The following is a 22,417-nucleotide window of genomic DNA, read 5'->3' as shown; positions in this document are numbered from 1 at the left end:
TGGGGAAGCTCCCACACCCCATCACAGCATTCCTCAAAAGCCACAAATTGAGAGGTGACTCCAATCCCTCACTTCCCTGGAAGATACGCAGAGTAGTGACAGAAAGGAGAGCATTGTCTTGATTCCAAAAACCTCTGAAATTCCCTGGAAAGCAATGCCGTAGAGCTGTAGGTCTCAACCTAAAAATCGGCAACAGACTCCTGTGTCCTCCCCCCTGAGAAATTGTGATTTGTTAGCTTTTGGGTGGAACCAAGGAATTCTGCATTTTCAGTTCTTCCCCAGAAAACTGTCCATGGACTGGTCCATGGACCACACTGACTTGGAGACTGCCGGTCGGTAACCTCACCCCTAACCATGATTCCTCCTGAGAGGGAGGGTCTTTCCCCACTGGATACTCCCAGACCTTAATCCTTTCTCTTCATTGTTTTCCTAAGGCCTGTGAGCATTTCTGCCCTTGACCGTGGCATCATCTACTCACCGCAAGGGAAGGAGGCTCAGGATGTAGGGACTGGCTAGAATTCTGCTTCATGGTGGCATAGTCATCCCTTTCTTGGTACCATAACCCAATCCTACAGAGTTTTCATCAGGCCTCCAGCTTCCTCTCACCAGGATGGGAAGGATAATTATCCCCTGGATGGGGCAGGCTCATGGCATTGAGCAAGGACAGAAACCTCTTGCTCTAGTTATCTTTTTTCCTTTTTTCCCAAAGCCTTAGAACCGCCTGCCCTTGCCCCTCCCACCTCCGCTGCCTTCACTGGTTTAAGTGCACTGTAATTTCAACACTGAACAAAATGCAGCCCAGACTGTGTCCCCTCTCCCCCCGCCCGCCCTCCCCAGGGTCCTGTACCCAGAGTCCCTGCCCAGTGCGCTTCCAGGGACACAGCTCTGCCTCCCGATCCTAGAGAGCTTTCCCTAGGATAAACAGGAATTCCGTGATCCCTCTGCCCCCAACTCTGCTTTAAGAATCTGATGGGGGACCTTGTTTACTGGCCCCTTGGAAGTTCTTCCATCCCCAAGCCGAAAGAGGAGGAAACAGCGTTCTGCAAGAAAGACCCACATTCTTAGCTTTTCCAACTGTGTTGGGAGGAAAGGGTTTGGCTATGGAGTACTTCCTGTGTGTGACACTGTCCCGGGCACTCTGGACACCCATCTTACTCTTCACGATAACCCTATGAAATGTCACCAGGAAGCTGGTTCAAAGAGAGGAAGGTTCTGGCTCAAGGTCACATAGCCAGTATGGAAATTTGAACTTGGACTCTTAGATCTCAAAGCCTTTTGCTGACTCCACCCTGCTGCTAGATGGGGTGACCTAAAGAGAAAACACAACCAAACCTGAATGTTCCCTGCCCTCCTGGGTGATAGCCCAGGAAGTATGTAAAGATAGGCCTCTCTCTCTCTCTCTCTCTCTCTCTCTCTCTGTGTCTCCCTGGGGAGAAGGAAGAGCCTGATAGAATACATGTTCAATTATGCAGAATGGTTCAGGAATGGGGCAGTCTGGTTAATAGTTATATTTCTCATGAATGTATTACCATTTTTAAAGGAATCAGAATAGCACAAAACACATTTCATACAAACTAGACTGAACGTAAATGAGTCTTACTTTGATGGGCCAAAGGCACTTAAGGACTCTAGGGTGTCTCAGGGACAAAATTATAAAGCTCAATGATGACTGTGCAACATAGAAAAAATTGGGGTTATTTTAGCTTTTGGGTTGTTTGAATTCTAAATTAGTGGGAGCCTGGTTTTATTTTCAATTTTTGGACAGAATTTCTGGGCACCCAAGTGCGAAGGTCTGCTGTTGGGCAAAGGACTTTGTGGAAAAACAGTAGGGTTATTTTGCGGGGGTGGGGGGGGGGACAGGGGGCTAGGCAGATGCCAGCACTGTGACCCAGATGCCGACGGGGCATTGCCGGGTAGGGCCAATCTGAGTCTTTTCCATTCTCGCACCTCTCCTGAGTTGGGCTGAGGCCCCCACTCCCACATTCCTGTGATTGCCAAGCAGACAGAGGCTTGGATAAATGACAGCCAGGTTCTGACACGGCTCCATCCGAGTGCTGGGCAAGCGGCAGAGGTAGCCGGAGAGGGGAGCCAATGCCATGCTCCTCTGCCCTGCTCCGAACCTAGGTAGCCAGGTGTGCTACAAGCCAGGCTCCTTTGTGGCCTCTGGAGCCACAGCTGTAGAGTCAACAGCCAGCGCCTTGCCCCCTCCCCAGGGCAAGAGTCAGGGCTGGCAATGTGAACATTTTAACCAAATTGTTCAAAAAGCTTTCCTCCCCACAAGCCAGCGTCTCCTGCACAATGCTGTCACAAACAATTTGGTATATGAGCTAATTTCTGCTGGGTGAGCCCAGGGTGGCAGCCCCCTCCCCTTGCCTTTGCTATGGATGAGCTCGCCTTCGGAGTTCTCGCTGGTCCCTGTTGCCAGATGGGAAGCTAAGCCACTGCTCTGCTCCTGGCCCCCATGCTTGGCAGTTTAACTACCCAAAGCCAGTGCGCACTGAGCCCAGCCAGGCCCTCCTTTCCCCGGCCCTTCTCTGGCTGGCTCAGTATTGGCTGGCTAGCTTCTGGCTTGGGGCCCACTCTCCCCGCTGTGAATCCAATCCTCTTGGGTGGTGGTGTGTAGGGTTTCGGGACTACTCCTGCTTTTCTGGTGGACAAGAGAACTGTGCAGGTGGCTGGGGCAAGAAACAGGCTTTTTTGTTGTTGTTCTTGCTGGTCATAGGATCAAGGGTGATGTTAGGCTGAGAGCATTGGGTCTGATGCTGGGCGGTGTACGATGGCCCAGCTAGGCCTGCGCCTCTCTCCCTCTCCCTCTCTGGTGCGGTACCCAGAAGGGCCTGGCCTTCCTGTGCTGGGGGAGGAGGGCACTCGGCAGGGCTGCCAAGGGGAAGGATGAGGCAGTAGACTTGATATCGGGACTCCTGTCTTTTCTGACAATAGCTCCCTAGTGCAACCCAGATGCTCCCTGCTCTTCCCAGAGCACCCTGCAATCATCAGCCACATGGGGAAGCGACAGAGCCCGTGCTGAGCCCAGGGACTTGGTTTCAGAGCAGCTCAGGGTCTGAGTCTGAGACGGCCATGAGCCTGGTCTGGGTTTAAATTCTACCCTCTCTGCACCATCCCCCTAATCCCATCCCATCACCCATCTCCACATCGCTGCAGATAACATTCACTCCTACCTGTCCATTTCTTAAAACGTTAACTGATCCCTTTGGAGAGGATTCTGCCCAATCAGTGTACCTGCCCAGGTGCCCATGGCACGAGAGGCCCACAGGCATGCGACAGGTGTGTTAGTTCATGCAGGGGCCATGCTCCAGGGGGCGGCACTCTGGGGTCACATCTCCTGGGAAGCAGCAAGCTTGCCCTGGGAGGTACCATGCTGAAAACAGCTTCACATAACCAGGGTGATCCAAATGTCACCACCCACCAGGGAAACTGGCAACAATGGGATTCCAGTGAGTCAGTCTTTGCTCCTTTCTTCTGAGACAGGGGTGTGGGCATAAAGGGCCTAACTGCTGATCTCCCTCCCCACAGAGAGAAGGCTGGGGGAGGCAGGAGAGCCAGGAGGGGTCTGTCAGTCAGCAGCTGCTAATTTCTATTCACTATTACTTTTTAAGATGCTCTGAGAGGAGGTGCCGCCCATGTGTGGGCTTCAGGTGGGAGGGCTGGGGAGGGAGTCAGGCACCTCAGGGTGTGATGTAGGGTGTGGTACTGTGGGGGCTGAGGCCCTGGGGAGCCTTGCACTCTGAGGCTTGAGATGTGTGCCAGGGAGGAAGGTGGCTTTGCAGGGCAGGGGAAAGCCGAGCCAGAAGGCCTCAAAATAGATGATGGCCACTAGTGCACCAACTCACCCCCAGGAGGGAAGTGAGAGCCCTTTCCCGAGACCAGCCTGTTGGGGCATCAGTGCTGCCAGGCACGCGCACCAAACCTGTCATCCCCGTGCTCTGCCCCGGGCCGTGTGGAGGAGCGGTCAAGGGCAAATTGAGTAGCCTCCATTCAGATCCCAGCAACATCACTTCCCAGCTGTGTGACCTGTGACTGTGGCAAGTGACTTCACTTCCTCGAGCCTCGGTTTTCTCTCCTGTAAAGTGGGGCTCATCCGGCCTTGGTTATGGAGTTAGCACGAGGATTAGGTGCAAACAGTGTGGTGAGTATCTGGGGGGGGGGCCCTGGCCCTCAGCAGGGACTTAATAAATGTGAGTGACTGTCCTCTGCAGGATCAGTCTGGGGGGCACGGGGCTTAGGAAGACTAACCAGCCCTACTCTCCAAGGTGGGAGCCAGAAGGCTCCCTGAGGCCAGGCGTGCCCAACGGGAGCAAAGCAGAGGCCTCTGTGCGGGCAGGCGAGGTGGGGGCATGTTAGTTCACACCGAGTGGCACACTCCATGCCCCACGCCAGCTGCCACCTACTGCTGCGCTAGTCGCTCTCGGGCCGGTACAGGTACCGCATCATCAGGCTGTCCACCTCCTTCTTGCGCTTCTTCTCCTCCTTCCGAGACTGCCGGGACTGCCGGCCCGCAGCCTCCTCGTCTTCAGCAGCAGGGCCCTTCTTCACGCTCGAGCGGCTGTGGCCTGACACCGTAGAGCCGCTGGAGCTGAACGAGGACTCCGACTCGGTCTCCGTTCTCTTTCTCCTCGATCTGGATTTCTTCTTGCCCTTGCGCGAGCGCCCCTTCTTCCGCCGTCTGGGCTCCGAGGAGTCCTCGGAGCTGGAGCTGGAGCGGGAGCTGCTGCGTCTCCGGCTCCGGCCCTTGTGGCTGCTGCGGGAGTGGGAGACGTCAGCAGCGGAGGCCGAGCGGCGGATGCCAGCCGCCCGCGCTGGGAGGTCCAGCTGGGCGCTGCGGACGCTTTGGATGCTCTTCCGGTCATCCTCCTCCGAGTCGGGCTCCAGGCTGCTCCTCTGGAATGGGCCGGGTTTGAAGCTTAAGACCTCGTTGATGGCAGCCTCCAGGTCGGGGTCCAGGTAGGAGTGCCGGCTGATGGGGCGGATGCCAGCGCCAAGGGGCTCATCCGTGGCCGAGGCTGAGACACGAGGCCGTGGTGGCACCGAAAGACTGCGGGCCAGCGATGGATGGCTATACTGGGAGTGGGCCTCGCTCAAGGCCACACTAGCTCCGTCGTCCCATGCATCCAGGCAGCTCTGGCCCAAAGACAGGCGGGAATCCGGGCTGTCCTGGCCCCGGCCCGAGGCGCGGCTCAAGGAAGGACTGAGGGTCCTGGACAGGGTATCCAGCCGGGAGGTGCTGCGCCGGGAGATGGGGGAGCCCGAGAGCGAGAAGCTCATGGACGAGCGGGCCCCATCCTCACCGGAGCCACGCCGTGTGGCCGAGGAGGCCCGGCTGGTGGGAGCAGAGACTGTGGAGGCCCGGTCAAAGTCTGAGCCCCACCGCTTCTCCAGCCCCCGGCCTGGGCGGCTCAGGGCTTCGGAGACGATGGAGCCGCACTCGTCTGGCTCCTCCCTGGGGCCCATGCGGGTCTTCCGGGGCGGCCTCTCCGGGGAGGCCGCCTGCTCGCTCAGGGTGCTGAAGAGCGAGTCCTCATCCCCGGTGCCCGCGATGGAGTCCTTCAGGATGAGCCGCTTCCGGTAGCTCAGGGAGCTCAGTGCCGAGGCCGGCCTCTCCTCCACCCCCTTGCCCTCTTTGCCAGAGGTGTTGAGGGCCGTTCTAGGGGAGGGAGGTGAGGCCGGGAAGAGAGAACCAGCAGTGGATTAGAAGCAGCACAGATGGAATAAGAGAGGGAGAGAGAGAAAGAGAGAGAGGGAGAGGAGACTGCATGAAACCCAGAGAATAAAGACACAGGGGGAGGGAGGAGACAGGAGGCAAAGGGAGCCACCAGCAGCACCCCAGCAAAGTGCCAGTGAGAGCATTGGAGGAAATGAAGCAAAATAATTTGCGTCAGTGAAAATAGCTTCATGGAGAATGTCATGTAAATTAGACCATTGTTCTATTTCATCACTTTTCCCCCTCTAAAACGTTTAGTTCAATTTATTTCATTGTCAACTACCTGGAGCCTTGTGCCGCGCAGTGGTGAACGGCAGTGGGGCGGGGAAGGCGGCATTATCTGCCACAACGAAATGTTGTTTGGCTGAATAAATTAAACCAATTAGAGGGGGCCTGCTGGGTGCTGGTAGTGAGGGGCTGGACTTGGGAAGGGGCCTCAGGGGAGTGGGAGGAGGGGGGCGGGATTACTTGTCAACCCAGCCTGCCTGCTGACTCTGGGAGGGGGGTGGGGATCAGGATGGCTCTGAGTTGGGGAGAAACTGTGAGGCAGGGGAGCCAGCAGGAGGCACTGGCACAGGGGACAGAGGATTACCCTTCATGCTGCCATGCTGGCCGGGAAGTGAGGGATGGGGACTGGGGAGCTGGATTCCAGGGGGAGCTCTCTGTGTGATCAGAAGACTGACTTGGCTGGACAGGAAGGGAAAGCGTTCCTCCAGTGGATGTGTGTGAGCAGGAAGCACGGGGGCGAGGTGGGGAGGGGACATGGTGAAAAGATCAGAGGAAGGAGAGAAGGGGACAGGAAGAGAAATGTGGCTGTGATAAGCAAGTCAGGGGAACTGGTGCCTTTTCTGCTGCTAGTCCTGTTAAGATTTCAGAGATCCAGAGCTGGCCTGAGACAGTCCTGTTGAGGGTCATGGGGTCCAGACACTCCTTATGCCCCATTCCCATCTTGATCCTGGGGCCCAAACTTTCTGGTGGTTCAACCACTATTTGTTGAATGAATAAATGGGGATGAAGTCAAACCTACAGCAAACCAAAGGTCTGAGCCTGGTAGGAAACCGTTACCTAGGAAACACAAGGGTGCACAGACCCTGAGCCCCGTGTACATGTGCTGGGCAAGAGAGGCCGGTACCAGAGGCCTGGCCCCTCCGGGACCGAGGCACTGCTCCTTTATCCTTGGCTTAGGAGGTGGCTTTTCCCTCCCAGCTCAAGGCCATGTATTCACCTGGAACTCTTCAAGCTGCCATCATCAGAAGCTGCCTTGGAAGGCCCCTTGTTTTTCGACAACCATGACTTGACACCGTCGACGCGGTCCTCCAGCTCCGAGTCCACATCTGAGTCCCCCTCGCTGTGGGATGAGGAGCAGAAAGGTAGGAGAGACCGGGGAGGAAGGGCTAAGCCGCGGCCCAGTGGGGAGCGCTGATGGGGCCGTGGGTCGGCCCGGGGTAGGGGGGCAGGATGGCATGCACGTCAGTGAGTCAGGGAGCAGAACGGGGAGGTTAGATGGGGCGCCCCATTCACGAGGACCCTGCCCCGCTCAGCAGGCCACACTCAGGACAGCCACCAAGAGGACCCTGAGGAGCATGGAGGACCTCCCATTCTACTTGTGGAGACAGACTGCTATTGAGCCAAACACTTCCAGTGAGGATGACAGGGAAACTGTCCATTTATGAGTTCCAGCTAAACGGCCACTGGTTAAAAAGATGAGTCCGAGGCCCTGTAGCTACTCACTGAGGTCTATTCTGTTTCTTGTCTGCCCACTCCCAGAAATGTGGCCATAGCTGCGGCCATTTCCCATGCCTTCACCGTGAGAGCCAGATTGCAGGCCACGGGTGGGGAAGAGAAAGGCATCATTATGCCTTCAGGTTAGCTTGAACTGGACATCTCCCAGCTCGGCTGATGGTGACGCACCTGAGTGGGAAGGGCCAGATCTCAGACCCACCCTGTGAGGTCCCTGACCTTTAGGAAACAGACTAGGATGAGGAGGGGGCATCCGCCATTTCCCGAGGTGCTAGCAACAGCTCTGGGATTCAAACTGTGTCCTGGAGATCTACCTGAGCCCTCAGAAAGTCCCAGACAATGGGTCTGTTTATCCAAGTCTCCTCTTCCCTCCCTCAGGCAGCCTCCTGCTCTCGATTCCCAGTTGTGCATCTCGCCAAGCCAGCCTGAGCCCTCTCTACTGGCAGAAAAGCCCAAAGGAATGAGAATCGGAGGCTGGAGTCACGGCAACTCCTTTACAAAGCAGCGGGGGCTTAGGACGGCTTCTGAGAATGTTCTAGAATTCTGCAAAATGTCTGCTCCCACATTCCCCTGCTATGGAGATGCTAAGCATTTCTCCTTGATATAAATTTCCTTTCATCTGTGTCAACAGGAGCAGCCCCATTCCTGAATTATGTTCTTGAATAAACAGCCACACAGGCACGCGTGCGTGTTTGTGCACACAAGTGTGTTCTCTGTCTCTCTCTCTCTCACACACACACACACAAACACACAGAGGAAACTGCCAGACTCTATTCTGGAGACTGTGAGAGAGCATGACCCATTGGGAGGGGAACAAAGAGGCATATTTTATGGGCTTCCATCAAAAACAGAATTATAACAAAGATGAGGCTGGCTGATACCCCGGGTAAACAGGAGTTTAGCAGACAGCCCTGAAACCACTAATGCAAGCCCCGTGCCTGTCCGAGCCCAGCAGATTTACTATGGTGCACAGGCCCCACGGAACACCAGCACCACCTGATTTATACACCCACGCAAAAAAACCTCCTTCTCCGGCTTCAGAACCCATAATTTATCACCACCGTTCATAACCATATTGATTGCCTTTAGAAAGGAGGTTCTGTGTGCATCGCAAAATCTATGTCTACATGTTAAAAGTGTTTCTGTATAAATCTCCCTTAATACTGCACTGTTTACTGCTTTCATTAAGGTTATGGCAATAACAACTGTATCTCTAAGTAAATCGAAACATTATTTTTCTGCCCGCTTTACTCGCTCGCTCGATAACTTGGCGCTGGGGCCCAGAGCGGCTGAGCACTGAGCCACACCACCTCGGCCAGCAGTGGGACCGTGGCGAGGACTGCACGCCCCAGTGCGCCTGCGTGAGTGCACACCGGGTATGTACGTGTGTGCGTAAGCGCACACGCATGCTCGCGCGTGTGCCCCTGCCTGGCAATGGTTTAGAAGATCATCTTAAATGCGCATTTTATCAGCCCTCGAAGCTCCTCCAGCCCAAGGATGGCAGGACTGGAACACACAGGGGACAGGCAGCCGTGAACCCAGAATACAAATTCTCCTCCTTCCCTTCAGAGCAGCGAATGGGTGGAGACGCCTTCCGGCCTGCCCTCGCCTTCCCTTTAGTGTCAAGCCTATAGATGATGTTTAGGCTCTTTTCCTTAAATAATCAGGCCCGTGAACAAACTCCAGGGGCAGGCGGGCTCAGGGGGCAGTTGAAATTTTAAATGGTCGGAATTAAACCCTGAGTCAAATACAATTTATGTCCAGGCTCATGTGCTATTAGTTAACTGGGAGCCAAATCGCGGGGGAACAAACAAACGGAGACAGGATGGCGGGGGATATTAATTGTGTGTGACAACCGGGCTCCAGCGGCCCTCTATCACTGTTACACACTATTACATTTATCATTAGCGCTCACGGACTCCTGGGCGCCGCCGCCAGCACATCCCGGCCAGGGGAGGAGGCCTGCCAGGCAAGAGAGAGTCAGGGGAGGAAAGCCAATGCCACGGTAAAAAAAAACAAAAAAAAACCACCTCCGAACAAACAGCCCTGATGAACTTGACAGAGGATCACTTTGATCGGCCTCAAGGCCCGCTTGTCTGCTCCCACCATCCCGCTACCACTCAGAAAGCAGGAATCGGAGGGTGAGGGCGGATCTCCTGGGGTCCCCATCACCTGACCGGAAGCACCATCGCAAACGCCTGGGGGTGGGGGAGCCCTCCTCTGCCTGAGGTGCCTGCAGGGAGCAAGGTGAACACATCTGGCTGGGTTCCCTTCTCCTGCCGTGGGGAAAGCAGCCCGTGAGGAGCTGGCTGGATGCCTTCTCCAAATAAGAAGCTGCTAGACGTCGCCCCACACCTCGTACCCTTGTCTGCCACAGGGAGGTGGTGGGCCCTTCCAAAATGAAACCTACCCACTTTTTTGGGGGGTGGCACAGGCTCCAAAGGAGCCCCAGGGTGTGGACCGGTCCAGCCCAATCAGATTTTCCCTCAGTGAAATAGGCCGGGGAGGCAGCTACACCTGCTTTCTGAAGGAGAAGGCCGGAGCTCAGGAAGGCAGACTGAGGCTGAACGCTCTTTTCTGTGGGAGCCCCCCATCCTGCCCATCCAGGCTGTAAACCTTCCTGGGGGAGTTCGCCTCGTGGCCTGTCCTCTACCCCCAACGCAGGGCCTGGCCCCTCGCCTCGCCTTGCCTCGCCTCAGGACAGAGTCAGCAGTGTTAGCGTGAGGCCAGCTTGGAGGAGGTGTGAGAGGCTGTGTCCACGTGCGGCATGCAGCAGGGGCCCTGGGTGGGGAGCCATTGTTAGGGGCAGTTAGACACCACGGGAGAGGCAGAGAGCGCGTGCGCTCCAGTCCTCACGGTTTATTCTTTCTTTTCTGATACTTTGTCACCATGTCCTGCAAACTGGAAACAGAAAGAAAATGGTGGGCAAGGGAGATTACAAGGGAGCTAACCAAGGTGGACCTCTCCACTGATGACCCCTTTTTCTTCAGCAAGAGATGCCTCTGACTGGTGGAGACCAGTTGGGGGGCGGGGTGAGTGACAGTGCTCACTTGCTGTCCTCAGAAGGAGGTCTGGGTTGCCTTGGGGCACCGTTCTCCTGCTGTGGAAAGGAGCAGGCTCCCTCTGCCTGCAGGACGGGACACCAGCGCTCACCAGGGAAGGGGGCAGGTCTGGGGGCCGGGGTTCTGCCCAAAGGCAGCCTTGGGAGCTTCTCCAGGGCCCGACCCCCACCCTGCAGAGCTGGTTCTACCTGCCTTGTGCTTCTTCGTCAGCCTGACTACAAATCTCTCTCTCTCTCTCTCTCCTGAACCATTCCCTGGGTGGGTTTTATGAGAGAAAATCTCTGGCACGGTAACAAGGCACCACAGGCCTTAAATCTCTGCTCTCCCCAGAGTGGGGCAGGCACCATCGGAAATGCAGCTAAACGGGGGAATAACTCATCGAGGACAGGCAGAGAACGAGAGCCAGGTTCCAGGGAGGCCCGGGGAGGGAGCACGGGGTGGGGGGTGGGGAAGAGGGCGGATGTCTCACCCAGGTGGCAACCGTCCTGCCTTTGGTCACTACAGGATGGGGTCCGTGCTGGGGTCTGGCGATGCGGGGAAGGTGGGCTGGTGACTCAGTGGTAGGGAGACAGAGGTGGCAGCTGTTCTACCTTGTGGCCTGATCCAGAGGTGGTCAGAGGGCCTTGGGGCGGGCCGCTGCTGCCACAGAGGCCCCCTCACCTGGTGATGAGTTCCTCATTCTCGTCGCTCTCCATCTCATCTTCGATGGCGGCCTGTAGGTCCCCAATGCGCTTGAATGCCAGTTTTAGATCGGCCTGCAGGCTCTGGTTAGCCGCCTCTAGGCTCTCTAGATCCATCTCCTAAGAGGCAGAGTGGGCAATCCAGTTCACCGGGAGGGCTAGTCTCTCATCCAGGTGCTCCAGAAAAAGCCCGCTTTAAGTCTCTCCTAGCTAGGCATGAGCTCCGTGGACTGGGTTCGCCCGACGGACACTGGGGTACCCCACCCTTGGCTCCCTAGCCTGCCTTTGGGACTTCCTGGACTGTCTCCTTGACATGTTCCTCCTCCTCCCAATGATCTCAACTCCGCGGTTTCTTTATGGCCCACCCCCACCCGCCCGGGGGGATGTGTGTGCATACAGCCACTCAGCCAGCCTTGTGCTCAGGGCCCTGTGGGGGGGCGGTGCATTACCAGTTCATGCTTCTTGCGGCTTGCCTCAGCCTCCTTCCTGGAGAGCTCGCCCATCTCCTCCTTGGTGTCCCGGAGCTGCCGCTGGAGCCTCTTGTTCTGCTCCTTCTCCCGGTTCTCAGCGGCAGTGCGCTGGTCACGCTCCTCCGTCAGCTTCTCCATGTTCTCCTTGAGCCGGCTGGCCAGGCTCTGGACAGGGAGGCGGGGAAGACAGGCCCATCAGCTAGGCCGGGACACATCAGCTAGTGGCTCTGGCTCTGAGCTCCAGAGTCCAGAGGACTGGAGTCCGGCTCTGGCACCACCACTCACCGGTAGGTGGGCAGGAACTAAAGCCCTCTGAAGAGGCTTCCTTTGCCTTTCTGTAAAATGGGAGAATAACACCTACTTCCTCAGGGCCTTTTTTTTTTTTTTTAAAGGTTTTATTTATTCATTTGAGAGAGAGAGAAAACAAGCAGTGGGGGGAGGGACAGAGGGGGGAAGAGAGAAAGAGAGAGAGAAGCATACTCCCTGCTGAGCAGGGAGCCCCACACAGGGCCCGATCCCAGGACCCCAGGAACATGACCTGAGACAAAGGCAGATGCTTAACCGACTGAGCCACTCAGGAGCCCATCCCTCAGGGTCTTTTAAAGACTGAATAAGGTCAGGTATGTGAAGGTGACTGGGACGATGAAAGGTGCCATCACCGTCACCATCACCATCATTGTTACTCCCATGGCTGGAGCAGTGCCCTGGCTAGAGCCTGGGCCTACCCATCCTGACACCAAGTGTGGGGCCTCCACCGTCAGCCCCACTTCCCTCAGAGACCCTGAACCCAGCAGCTCTGGAAGCTAGATCTCTTGCTTGGAGGTAAATGGTTCGCTGAGAGTTCCTGGATTAGGAGACTAAAGAGTCATCAGATTCTAAGCACACAGCTATCCCTCTTCCTCCAGAAACATGGAATACATTTTTCCTTACCAGGCCGTAGGCAAAAAAATGACCTAGAGGCTGGGGTAGGATGTAAGGGTAGGACCTGCTTTGGGTTTGACCACCAACTGGCTGTGGGATCTCTACCTCGGGGCCCCCCAGCCTCTGTGTCGCTAAGATAATGGCACTAGACTATGCCATCTCTAAGGGCCATTTGTATTTAAATCCTGTGTGTCTCAGGGACAATACTGCCTTTCTGGGCAGAAGGGATACAGAGACAGGGCTGAGGAAAGGGTCTGAGGCCCAAAAGAAAAGGAGACAAGTGCACAGATCTGCCCCAGAGCCACCAGACCAATGGCTTCTTCAGCCCCTCGACAGCTCTGTGACCAAAGGCAAACTCCTTACCCCTTCCTGCATGCAAAATGGGGATGGAAATATAGATTACCGATCATTCTGGGTTGTGGTGGGCAGAACAGGAACATGACTAAGCCTCCCAACTCTCCCTGGCTCTCCTGAGGACTGGGTCTTTGTCTTGAGAGGTTCTGCCGTATTCTCTTCCCACGTCAAGGGGACGAGTGTCCTCTCAATGCCCGCTGCCAGCCCCATGGTCGCCTCTTCCCATCCCTACCCTCGTGCCTGCTCAGCGGCCCCAGGGGCTGCTGGGGAGGAGGCAGAGATGCTCCTCAGCACGCACACCCATGAACACAGTTCTCACGGAGAACTGCCGGTGCTTAGACACGCGTACAAGCTCGAGTGGGAGGAGAACTTAAAAACAGGGCGAAAGAAGCGTTCACTGGAGACAATTCTGCCTGCCTCGTGCTTCCTACCTGCTCTACCGGAGAGGGCGGGGCTGGGCGGGCTGGTTTCAGGGGCCTGGAAGCGAGAGGACTGCATGTGGAGCACAGAGATTGCCCGTGAAAGGAAGAGCGAGACAGAGCAGAAGAGGGGCGAGCAGGAACGGGAGAAGGGTCAAAGGCAAGAATGAGGAGCAGAGGGAGGGGACGGAGGGGACAGGGAGAAAGGAAGGAGCGCGGAGTGGGTGAGAAGACATACAAAGGGACGGGAAAGCAGGAGGCAGACATGGAGACAAGCAAAGAGAGAGGAGAAAAAGCAGAGACAGGAAGGGTGGGAAGAACTGAGGGAAAAAGGCAATAAAAACGGGAAGGGAGAGAGAGCGTGCGCGCGGTGAGATGAGAGAACAGACTTCAGCCCTCACAGAAGTGGCGCCATCCACTGCATATTTATGACCCTGCCGGAGAGCGGAGAGCGAGTGAGGGGACCGGTGGGGGGAGCTCATGGTGGAGGAAAATATGAAGACAAAAAGCTAAGCTGCTCTGGTCCGTTGGCAGAAAGCAAGCACGGAAACAGAATGTAAAGCAGGCTGGCTCCGTGGTGCCCAGAGAGCAGGAGGGGCAGGCGGGCGGGTGGGCGGGGGGAAGGCACCCACCCCGTCAGCTGGCCTGGCAGCCTGGCAGGGGCCTCCGAGGAGCAGCCGTGGCCTGCCCAGGGCTGCTGAGCATGCGTGGCTCCAGCCGCCGAGGCTGCCCGGCCCTGCTCTGGGCCGCGGGCCAGGACGGGGGTGCACCCACCTCCAGCCTCTTCACTTGGGTCCTCTCGAACTCCAGGCGGGTCTCCAGCTCTCGGATCTTAGCTTCCTGCCTGCTCACCAGGGACTTGTCCACCATGGATTGTTCTAGGAACTCCACTTGGCTCTGGAGGGCTTGGAGCTGGGGGCAGGGGCAGGAAGAGAAGCAGGAACTGAGCCCTGAAGGAGGGCGCAGAGTCTGGGCCCGGCACGATCACCATGGTGACCAGAAGGCTGAGGGAGGGTGGGATGGGTGCCCAGGGGAGGGGGAAGGATGGGGCCCTGAGCCAGAGGCATGCCCCACCTGGCCCAATGCTGACAGATTTTGCTCTTTGGAGAGAAAGGGAAAAGCCAAGGACCAGAGAGGGAATAGAAATGTGAAGTAAGGCAGCTGAAGCCAAAATGTCTACTACGGTGTTATGGCTCCCGGCCCAGGCCTCCACACGCATAGACACTGCTCCGTGGATTACTGATGAGCAGGAGGAGCGTCTGTTATACTGTGAGCTTGGGGGCTTGTCCGCACATACAGCCACCCTGCACCCTCTTTCTACCAAGGGAGACCCTGGTCCCCACCTTCTCCTGCAGCTCCTGCTTCTCCTTGTTGGCTTCTTCTAGCTGGGCCTGGAGATCATTCATCTGCGCTAAGTCCCGTGAGGCCTGGGAAAAAGGAGTGAGCATTGATGTGGGCTGCCCCGGGAACACAAACCCCAGCTCGCCACACGCCAGGTACAGGGCTGGGGCTCACTCCCAAGACAAGAAGCGTGTGGGGCCCTTGGAAGAGGACCACGGGGACGGCGTCTGTGGGGAGGGGGGTGGTGGGGCACCTGAGCCACGGCCGCCTTGTGCTTCTTCATCAGCTCGTTCATGTCCTCCTGGTCCTCCTCCAGCCGGCTCTGGATCTCATTCTTCTCACGCTGAAGGCGGCTCAGCTGCTCCTCCAGCTGGACGGAGGCAAGACCGATCAGAGGGCATCAGGCCTCGAGTGCCTAATGGCACCTGGTGGCAAGTCTGAACTTCCCCACGCGGCCTCCAATGGGACGGGGGTGACGATGTGGCCAGGCTGGCCAGGGGAGCAGGGTCCAGACCCAGGGGCGCTCAGGGAGCAGAGGAAAGGCTGTCTTCACGGCACAGGCGGACCCTGGGCTAAATGACAGCTGCTTCCTGGCAGCTCTTCGAAGGCTAATGAGAAGGCAGAAAAGGTCTGCCCAGAACAAACGACCCATCGTCCTGGCCCTAGCAGTCTGTGCTCTAACCTGCACGCACTCTGCCCCCTTCAGGCCTCAGGGAAGGACCCCTCGAATGTGTGAGGGTCCCTTGGCTTGGATTCTCATCTCCCCTGGGACGGCCTGCTCCTGGGCCCTCCGGCCCCACAGTTAGTCCACTCCTGGGGGGAGGGAAGCAGACAGCCAACAGCAGCTTCAGGAAATGAATGAATCTATTAGCCTGTAATTCCAAACCAAAATGACTGCGTTGGCTCCTTCTCGGCCCCATCCATCTTGTTACCGGGCTGTGGGGAGCTGGGGAAGCCTCCGCCAAGAAATTTATTAACTCGGATTTAAATAAAATGGTAATTTTATAACAGCCTTTTTTAACACAATTAAAGAATTTGAATTACTCACCTGAAAACTGCTGAGGAGCACAAATGTTACAGAGATAAATCAAGCCCGGGAGAATGGCATCCCTCAACAGACGGGTGACCAGATGGGGGGGTCTGTGGAGCCCAGAGCCAAGCCCAGCCTCCCCGCTGCCCCATTCCCTGCCCAAGGAGGTACCGGTGCCTGTATCCTGGTAATGCATTCCTGGCCAATGGATGGGCCGCGGGAGAGGTAGGGAATTAAAAGGGAAGCATTAAATAAGAGCTCTAATTAGCTGCCGCTTGGGCTTGTCAGTGGGCTGGCCAGGGGAAGGGGAGGGAACCGGAGCCATCCCATCCTCTTATCGGTGCTTCGTGCTTCGGCTAATCTCCAGGCACCTGTTTACATCCCTCAGCCACATTAGCTGCCTTTATTTATGGTGTCGGGGCCTGTGGCCAAGCTCCCACAGGCAGGTGGTTAAACAGGGAGATGGGCCCTTGTTGGCTCCCTCTTCCACCTCACCCCCCTCCTGGGCCTGTGCTCTGAGTGGGGAGAGGCAAAGGAGGGGAGGCCCGCTCTCCCTGCAGAAAGCCCTGGCGTCAAGGAATCGGACTGGGGAAGGGCCCCGTTTGTCCCCACTCAACTCTCCCTCAGCCACCCCCGCCCCCAGCCCGGCCCACACCCCCTGCTCCTCACCGCCGTCTTGGCTTTGGCGATGTCATCAATCTGCAGGTGCAGGTCTTCGATCTCCACCTCCATGGCCTTCCTCGCTTTCACGGCTGCGGCGCAGGTGAACTCGGACTCCTCCAGCTGGACACAGGGCCACCCCCACCCCAGGGAGAGATGTCAGCCAGGCCTCAGGGGCAGGAGGGCTGGACAGGGTTGGGGGGGCCTTGCAGGGGAGAAGGAGCCCAGCCCTGGCCTGTTGGGCCAGCATGCACGGGTGTCTCCCAGGGCAGGGATGGCAGGTGTGGGGACACATCCACGCCATCCTGGGGCTTGGCGGTCATGCTATCTGGTACGCACAGATCCTAGGAGTCTACAGCTATGAGTGGCTTCTCCCCCTCCCATTACCTTCCTTCTCAAGGACTCAAGAATCCCTGGCAGGGGAAGGGAGGGAGAGAAAGAACTAAAATCATAGGCGTGCGATTGCCCCTTGGAGCTGACCACCCCCTCTCTGTCCAGACACCTGGTTCTTCAGCTGGGCGATCTCCCTCTTGCTGGGGGCGTTGTTCTTTAGGTGGTCCAGCATGATCTGGGCGTCCGCCAGCAGGGCCTTGGTGCGCTTCAGGTCCTTCCGGAGCCGCTTCTCGGTCTCCAGGTCCCTCTGGCTCACCTGGGCGCATGGCAGGAGCTGGGGCTCTGGCCTCCCCCACAGAGCCTCTTCCTGTCTTCCCCACGCACAATCTTCACCCCTGCCCTTATTCTAGAGCCCCCCCGAAACGCAACAGTGGAGGACGTGCCGGGCTCAGGCCAGCCGGTGAGAGAAGCCAGGGTGGGCTCTGCGTGGTAACCACCCCATTCTCCATGTGCTGACAGTGGGCTCCACAGAGCCTGCCCCCGACTCCCGCCCCCTGCCCAGCTATGTATCCCTGAAAGTCACCTGGCTGAGGCCCCGCCCAGCCAGCAGGCTCCACTCACCTGGTCACTCAGCGTGGCGAGCTTGCTCTCCAGTTCCCGCTTCTCTCGCAGCACCTTCTGCTTATCCTCGTACTCCTCCTCAAGCTGCACTTCCATTTGCTTCAACTGGAGGGCCGTGGGGACAGAGGCCCGGCAGTCCATTCAGTGTCCGGTGCCAGCCGGGCCCCTTCCCTTCTGGATCCCTCCCCCGCCTCCCCCCACCACTGGGGAAACTGGGAAAACTGTGGGGCAGGCTGAACAGATCCCAGAGGGGTCAGACCCCGAATTCGAAGTTCCCAGGGTTTCAAAGCAGCCTGGGAGGGGGAGGAGGGATGGCAGGCCGTGCACCGCAGCCCCACGCAGAGTGGAAGGCTTCATTCCAGAGTGGGCAGGCCAGGCCAGCCTTGCTGAGTGCCCAGAAAGCAGGGAGCGTGCGTCCTCAAAGGACCAAGCTTTCTCCATAGTCCCTGAGGGCACACATCCCAGCCAAGGCCAGGATCTCAGGTCCAGAATGGCAATGGATGATAGTGGGGCTCAGGGAGGGAACCAGAAAGCCCCTTACTTTAAAGCAGTGATGGGGGAGGCAGGGTTCGTCCTGGACGCGCTGAGTGCCTGCTCCCTTACCTTCTTCTGACATGACTGCCGGGCCTCCTCTACTTCCTCATCCCGACTTTCCACCTCCTTGGAATGGGTCTGTCTCATCCGCTCCATCTCCATCTCTAGACGTAGCTTGGCCTGGAGGTGATTGGGGGGCGGAGGGGAGGGACCGGGTTCCTTTCTGAGCAGCCCCCTGCCCCCTGCAGGATGGCTCTCCCTGGGCTCAGGGGCAGGGAGTTTCTCTGCCCGCACTTCCCTGAGCTCCCACCTTGCTCCTGGGGCAGCCGGCTTCCCCAGAGAAGCCAAACCCCCTCACTAGATGTCTGACGCTGGCCCAGAGCAGGCTGCCAGACACGGGGACAGTTGGGCAGCTTTTCCATCTGGCCATCAGGCTCTAGCTCTCTGAACTGACACGGTGGCTCAGCGGCAGGCCGGGTGGGCATGTGGCCTTCTGGCTGCCAGGTATCCCGAACCCCTCGATACTAAAGCTCAATCAAGATTTATTCAAAGCAGGACGAAAGCTTAATTATTTTCACACTGTGTCTGGCAAAGATCAGGTGCTCCCTCAGCATTTTGTGAGTAAGGGAACGAAGGACTGACAGCACGTGGGAACCTGCCCTCCCCCGCTGCCCCCTCCACCCCAGCTACCCCCTGGGTTAGCTGTGGGAATGGTGGGGCCCCCCTTGGGCAGACTCTGCGGCACCTGCTCCAGCATCTGGATGGTCCCCGCCTGCTCATCCAGCTCCTCTTCCTGATCCTTGACCTTGGCCTCCAGGTCCCGGAGCTGTTTCTTGACCTTGGCCAGAGAGGCTTCATCTTTAGACTCTTGGGAAGAAATGTCCTGGAGTTCAGCCTCCAGGGAGACCACCTTCTGGGTGAATCCGGCAATGTCCATGTCTTTTTCCTGGAACGAAAGAGAAGATGCTGGCCTGGGACCAGCTCTTGTCTGGGGGTGGGAGTGGGGACGGGGGACGGACGGTGGGTGGCCCACGCACCTCCAATTGCTGCTTCAGGCTGAAAGCCTCGGCAAGGAGCGTGTCCTTCTCTCGCTGCAGCTTCTCCCGCTGCAGTTTCTCCCGCTGGGCCTCTTCATGAGCCTGCGAGAGCTCGCTGTCGAACCTGTGAGGAAGCAGGGACGGCCAAGGTGACCCTGCCAGGGCAGGGAAGAGTCTGGGTCTCCAGCACCCAGAGGCTGCCAGGAAGCAGGGCCACGGATGCAGACAGGATACAAGCAGAGGGGGACTCCTCACACAGCCCAGAAGTGGGAGGCAGCGGTGCGGTGGCACCCAGGCTCACAGGCCATCGAGGCCAAGCTGGCCGCCTGCTCTGGGATGGGGAGCATTTCACTGAGGGGGTCTAAAGAGCCCTTATACTAGGTGAGCTGAGGAGGGGCCCACAGACTGCTTCTGGGGAAGCAGTGGACAGGCTGCTCCAGGGAAGGGGGGACAGGCTCTCCGTTGTTGTCTTAACTTTCTTCTGTTTCCACAGATCAAAGAATGTGGGACCAGGGTGAGGGCAGAGTGGGCTCAGAGATACGTAGAAAGGGACGCCATTGCCTCATCTAACTCACTTTCCATGGTTCCACTTGGCCACTCCAGAGTGGCAGCTGGCTCCAGCCCCCACCTCTCAGTGCCAGCCCCTGGCCAGGGCCATGTGGCCCAGCAGTACCCATGTCCCCCCCAGGACCCCATCCCCTGCCAATGGAAGCCAGCTGTCCCACCATGCCCAGCCTGCAGGTGCTGGCCCCTTTCTTGGCTCCTCTACCTCCCAGCCTCCTATTTCCCCGCCCAGTAACTCTAAATAAGGAGCAAATTGCTGAAATTCCTCTTAACACCTTCCCCGAATAGCTAATAAGGTTCCCTTCGAAAATACTGAAAGACTCCCTCCCAACCCAACCCCACATCAAAAAAAAAAGGGTAAGCAAATTCCTGGCAGCTGAAATGAAACCTAATAAGTTGCCCAGCAGGGAGTGCACGAGTTGGTAACTAGGCCAGGCTGGCACTGCCATGGCGGGGGTGCTTGGGAGAAGGGGTCCCACTAAGGGTGAACTGCCTCTAGTGAATGGGGGGGGGTAAAGGCGGAGAGGCACAGTGCTGGGAGGGAGGAATAAGATCTCCCAGCTCCTCTCACCATTGGCGGGACCCAGTTGGGAGGACAGCAGAGTGTCCAGGAAGCTGAGGGTAACTCGGGGTCACAGGAAGGACTCAGCTCTGCCCCGCTCACCCCCAGGGTCGTGGGTGTGGGGCTGTCCCTTCACGAAGGCACCCGGGGCCTCTGCTGAGAAGCTCTCCCCTGCAGAGGGCAACCAGGCACTCTTCCCACTCCCTGGGGCCCCCTGCTGTTCCTAGGGTGTGTGGGTTCCCCGGTGTAGCTAATAAAGGCGTCCCATTCCCATCCCCAGCCGGGGAAATTAATTTAGATTGGATCTGATCCTGTGAGGGCTGCCCCCCTCTTTTGTGTCATTACCATAATGAGATGGAAGTGGCACGGTAGTTCAACAACATTAGGAGAGTGCGTCTGTGTGGCTGAGGTGAGTGAGACGTGGGGAGCTGGGTGGGGGCAAGGGGCAGGGAGGGGCGAAGATGCTTTCTGCACGGGGCCTGGTGGGAGCTTCGTCCTTGCTGGGCCCAGGTAGGGTGACGGGCACACGCTGCAGGGAGCGGGTCCGAGAGCCAAGGCCTGAAGAGGCCTTCAGTGGGGACAGGGCCTGAGGGCTCCTCGGAGGTCAGAGAGAGGCCTGTTTCCATTCTAGGCCAAGGGACCATGCGGCCAAATTCAGGCCCTCCTTCCTTCTCCCTTCCCTGGAGGGGGAGGCCCCCAGGAAGTCTCGTGTGTGTCCGGGGCAGGGGACCCACCCACCTCCTCTGCTTCTTCTCCAGCTCGTGGTTGCGGACCTGCTGGCCCTCCAGGTGCAGCTTGGTGTCCTGCAGCTCAGCTGTCAGCCGTTGGCACTTCTTCTTCAGTTGCTGCAGGGCCCGCTGGCTCTCGTCGCTGTCTGCCTGCAGGTCCCCGAGCTAGGGTGCGGACGGGGTGCGGGGTCAGCAACCGGGGAGAGGCCCGGAAGTGGAGAAGGGGAGGAGAAGGAGGGGGCAAGCAAGGGAGAGATCCAGGGATGAGGGATGGAGTCGATTTGCCCTTGGGCGTCTGCAGCCCAGAGGCTAACCCGCCAACCCCTCCCCAGTGCTCCCAAGGCCCCACGCCCCTCCAGGGCCCACGGCCTCCGATCCTTCCACCAGCCTCACCCGCCTCTCCAGCTGCCTTTTGTTCTGCTGCTCCACCTCCAGCTTGTCCTCGAACTCCTGCTGGAGCCGCTTCTTGGTGAAGTCCACCTCCCGCACGGCTCGCTCGTACTTCAGGCGCCACTCGCCACCTGTGGGGGTGAGGCCGACAAGGGAGGACTGGGCTGCTGAGAGTCCTGGACAAGGGGTGGAGGGGGAGAAGGACGGGACGGGGAGGGGCAGCAGGTGGCATTAGCCAGAGGGACTCAGGAAGGTCTCTGGAATGATGGCTTCCCCCCAAGCCGGGGAAAGACTAGAGAGGGTGTGTGACTGTCCCTCCCAGGGACCCGCAGACCATGGCCCTCGGACCCTGTCCTTATCATGGCTCTCGCAGACCTCCACGATAATCCCTTGCATTTCCTGGCACCTCAACTCTCTTGTCTATTACTGTAGCCTCAGCCCAGCTCCAGGAGGGAGACAGGCTGGGGCCGGGGCTGCCTGGGGGTGGGGGTTGGGGGTGGTATCCGAGCTTGCCGTTCAGGCCCCCCTGAGCTCCTGGGCCTCAGACCCACCCGTATCATCATCGTCCACCTCCCCGTTGATCTCTGCTGCCCGGATGAGGCGGGCCTCCATCACCTCCATCTCCATCACCTCCATCTGCTTCTTCAGCGCATCGTACTGGGTCTGCGGAAGGGAGGCCTGTGAGGCTGCCAGCCCAGCCCCTCACCCAGGCCCAGCCAAGGCCCCGAGCCATGCAGACCACGGGCACGTGCTTACCCCGGGCGGATAGGGGTGCCGGGCCACCTGACCCCAGGGGGGAGCAGATGGACGCCAGAGCGCGGTGGTAGCTAGCACGGCGGTCTCCACCCTGGCCCTGTCCTCACCTGCAGCTCCTTCATCTCCTTCTCGGCTCGGAGCCTCTCCGCGGCCTCGGCGTCCAGCAGCTGGGAGGCGGACTCTCCCGTGTTACGTTCATCAGTCAGCTCCGATGTCAGCTCTGAGATCTGGGGTTGGGGGGAGGGAGTCGCCACCAGTTGAAATGCCTGCCTCACTCAGCTAGAACCCCAGGGCGGGGGGGCTCCTGGACCTGGCACCCTGCATGGGTGGGCCAGTAGGCCTGGCCCTGGGAGTCACTGACCCGGGTCTCCAGCCGGTCATTGTTGAGCCGAAGCTCGTTCCGCTCCTTCTCCACCTTCTCAAGCTTGTTCCGCAGCTGCTGGATCTCCTCCTGGGTGTAGGGAAGAAGGCAGACTGAGCCAGAGGCTCTGTAAGA

At 58.2% G+C, this 22,417-nt stretch overlaps 1 protein-coding gene across 7 annotated transcripts in view; it reads right to left on the bottom strand.

The window, feature by feature from the left end:
* LOC111151512 (myosin XVIIIA) overlaps positions 1-22,417 on the bottom strand; it is an 82,079-nt gene that overhangs the window by 573 nt on the left and 59,089 nt on the right. For 3 of the 7 annotated variants that reach the window (XM_022509543.1, XM_022509544.1, XM_022509546.1), the window contains 18 exons: positions 22,283-22,372; positions 22,029-22,148; positions 21,717-21,828; positions 21,169-21,296; positions 20,786-20,940; positions 18,922-19,045; positions 18,630-18,830; positions 17,954-18,064; positions 17,351-17,455; positions 16,899-17,045; positions 16,406-16,519; positions 14,960-15,076; positions 14,709-14,792; positions 14,140-14,277; positions 11,651-11,836; positions 11,182-11,321; positions 10,316-10,360; positions 6,945-7,067 (listed from right to left, as the gene is read on the bottom strand). In XM_022509543.1, the coding sequence (XP_022365251.1) occupies positions 6,945-7,067; positions 10,316-10,360; positions 11,182-11,321; positions 11,651-11,836; positions 14,140-14,277; positions 14,709-14,792; positions 14,960-15,076; positions 16,406-16,519; positions 16,899-17,045; positions 17,351-17,455; positions 17,954-18,064; positions 18,630-18,830; positions 18,922-19,045; positions 20,786-20,940; positions 21,169-21,296; positions 21,717-21,828; positions 22,029-22,148; positions 22,283-22,372 (2,240 nt within the window). The remainder of the gene's footprint in view (positions 1-6,944; positions 7,068-10,315; positions 10,361-11,181; positions 11,322-11,650; positions 11,837-14,139; positions 14,278-14,708; positions 14,793-14,959; positions 15,077-16,405; positions 16,520-16,898; positions 17,046-17,350; positions 17,456-17,953; positions 18,065-18,629; positions 18,831-18,921; positions 19,046-20,785; positions 20,941-21,168; positions 21,297-21,716; positions 21,829-22,028; positions 22,149-22,282; positions 22,373-22,417) is intronic. The other 4 variants (XM_022509545.1, XM_022509547.1, XM_022509548.1 and 1 more) reach the window with 2 other exon arrangements.

This window comes from Enhydra lutris, unplaced genomic scaffold (assembly GCF_002288905.1).
Source record: "Enhydra lutris kenyoni isolate GAN:26980312 unplaced genomic scaffold, ASM228890v2 scaffoldscaffold26, whole genome shotgun sequence".
Taxonomy (NCBI): Eukaryota; Metazoa; Chordata; class Mammalia; order Carnivora; family Mustelidae; genus Enhydra; species Enhydra lutris.
The sequence above is the reverse complement of the archived record's forward strand: the minus strand, read 5'-3'. Positions and strand labels throughout refer to the sequence as shown.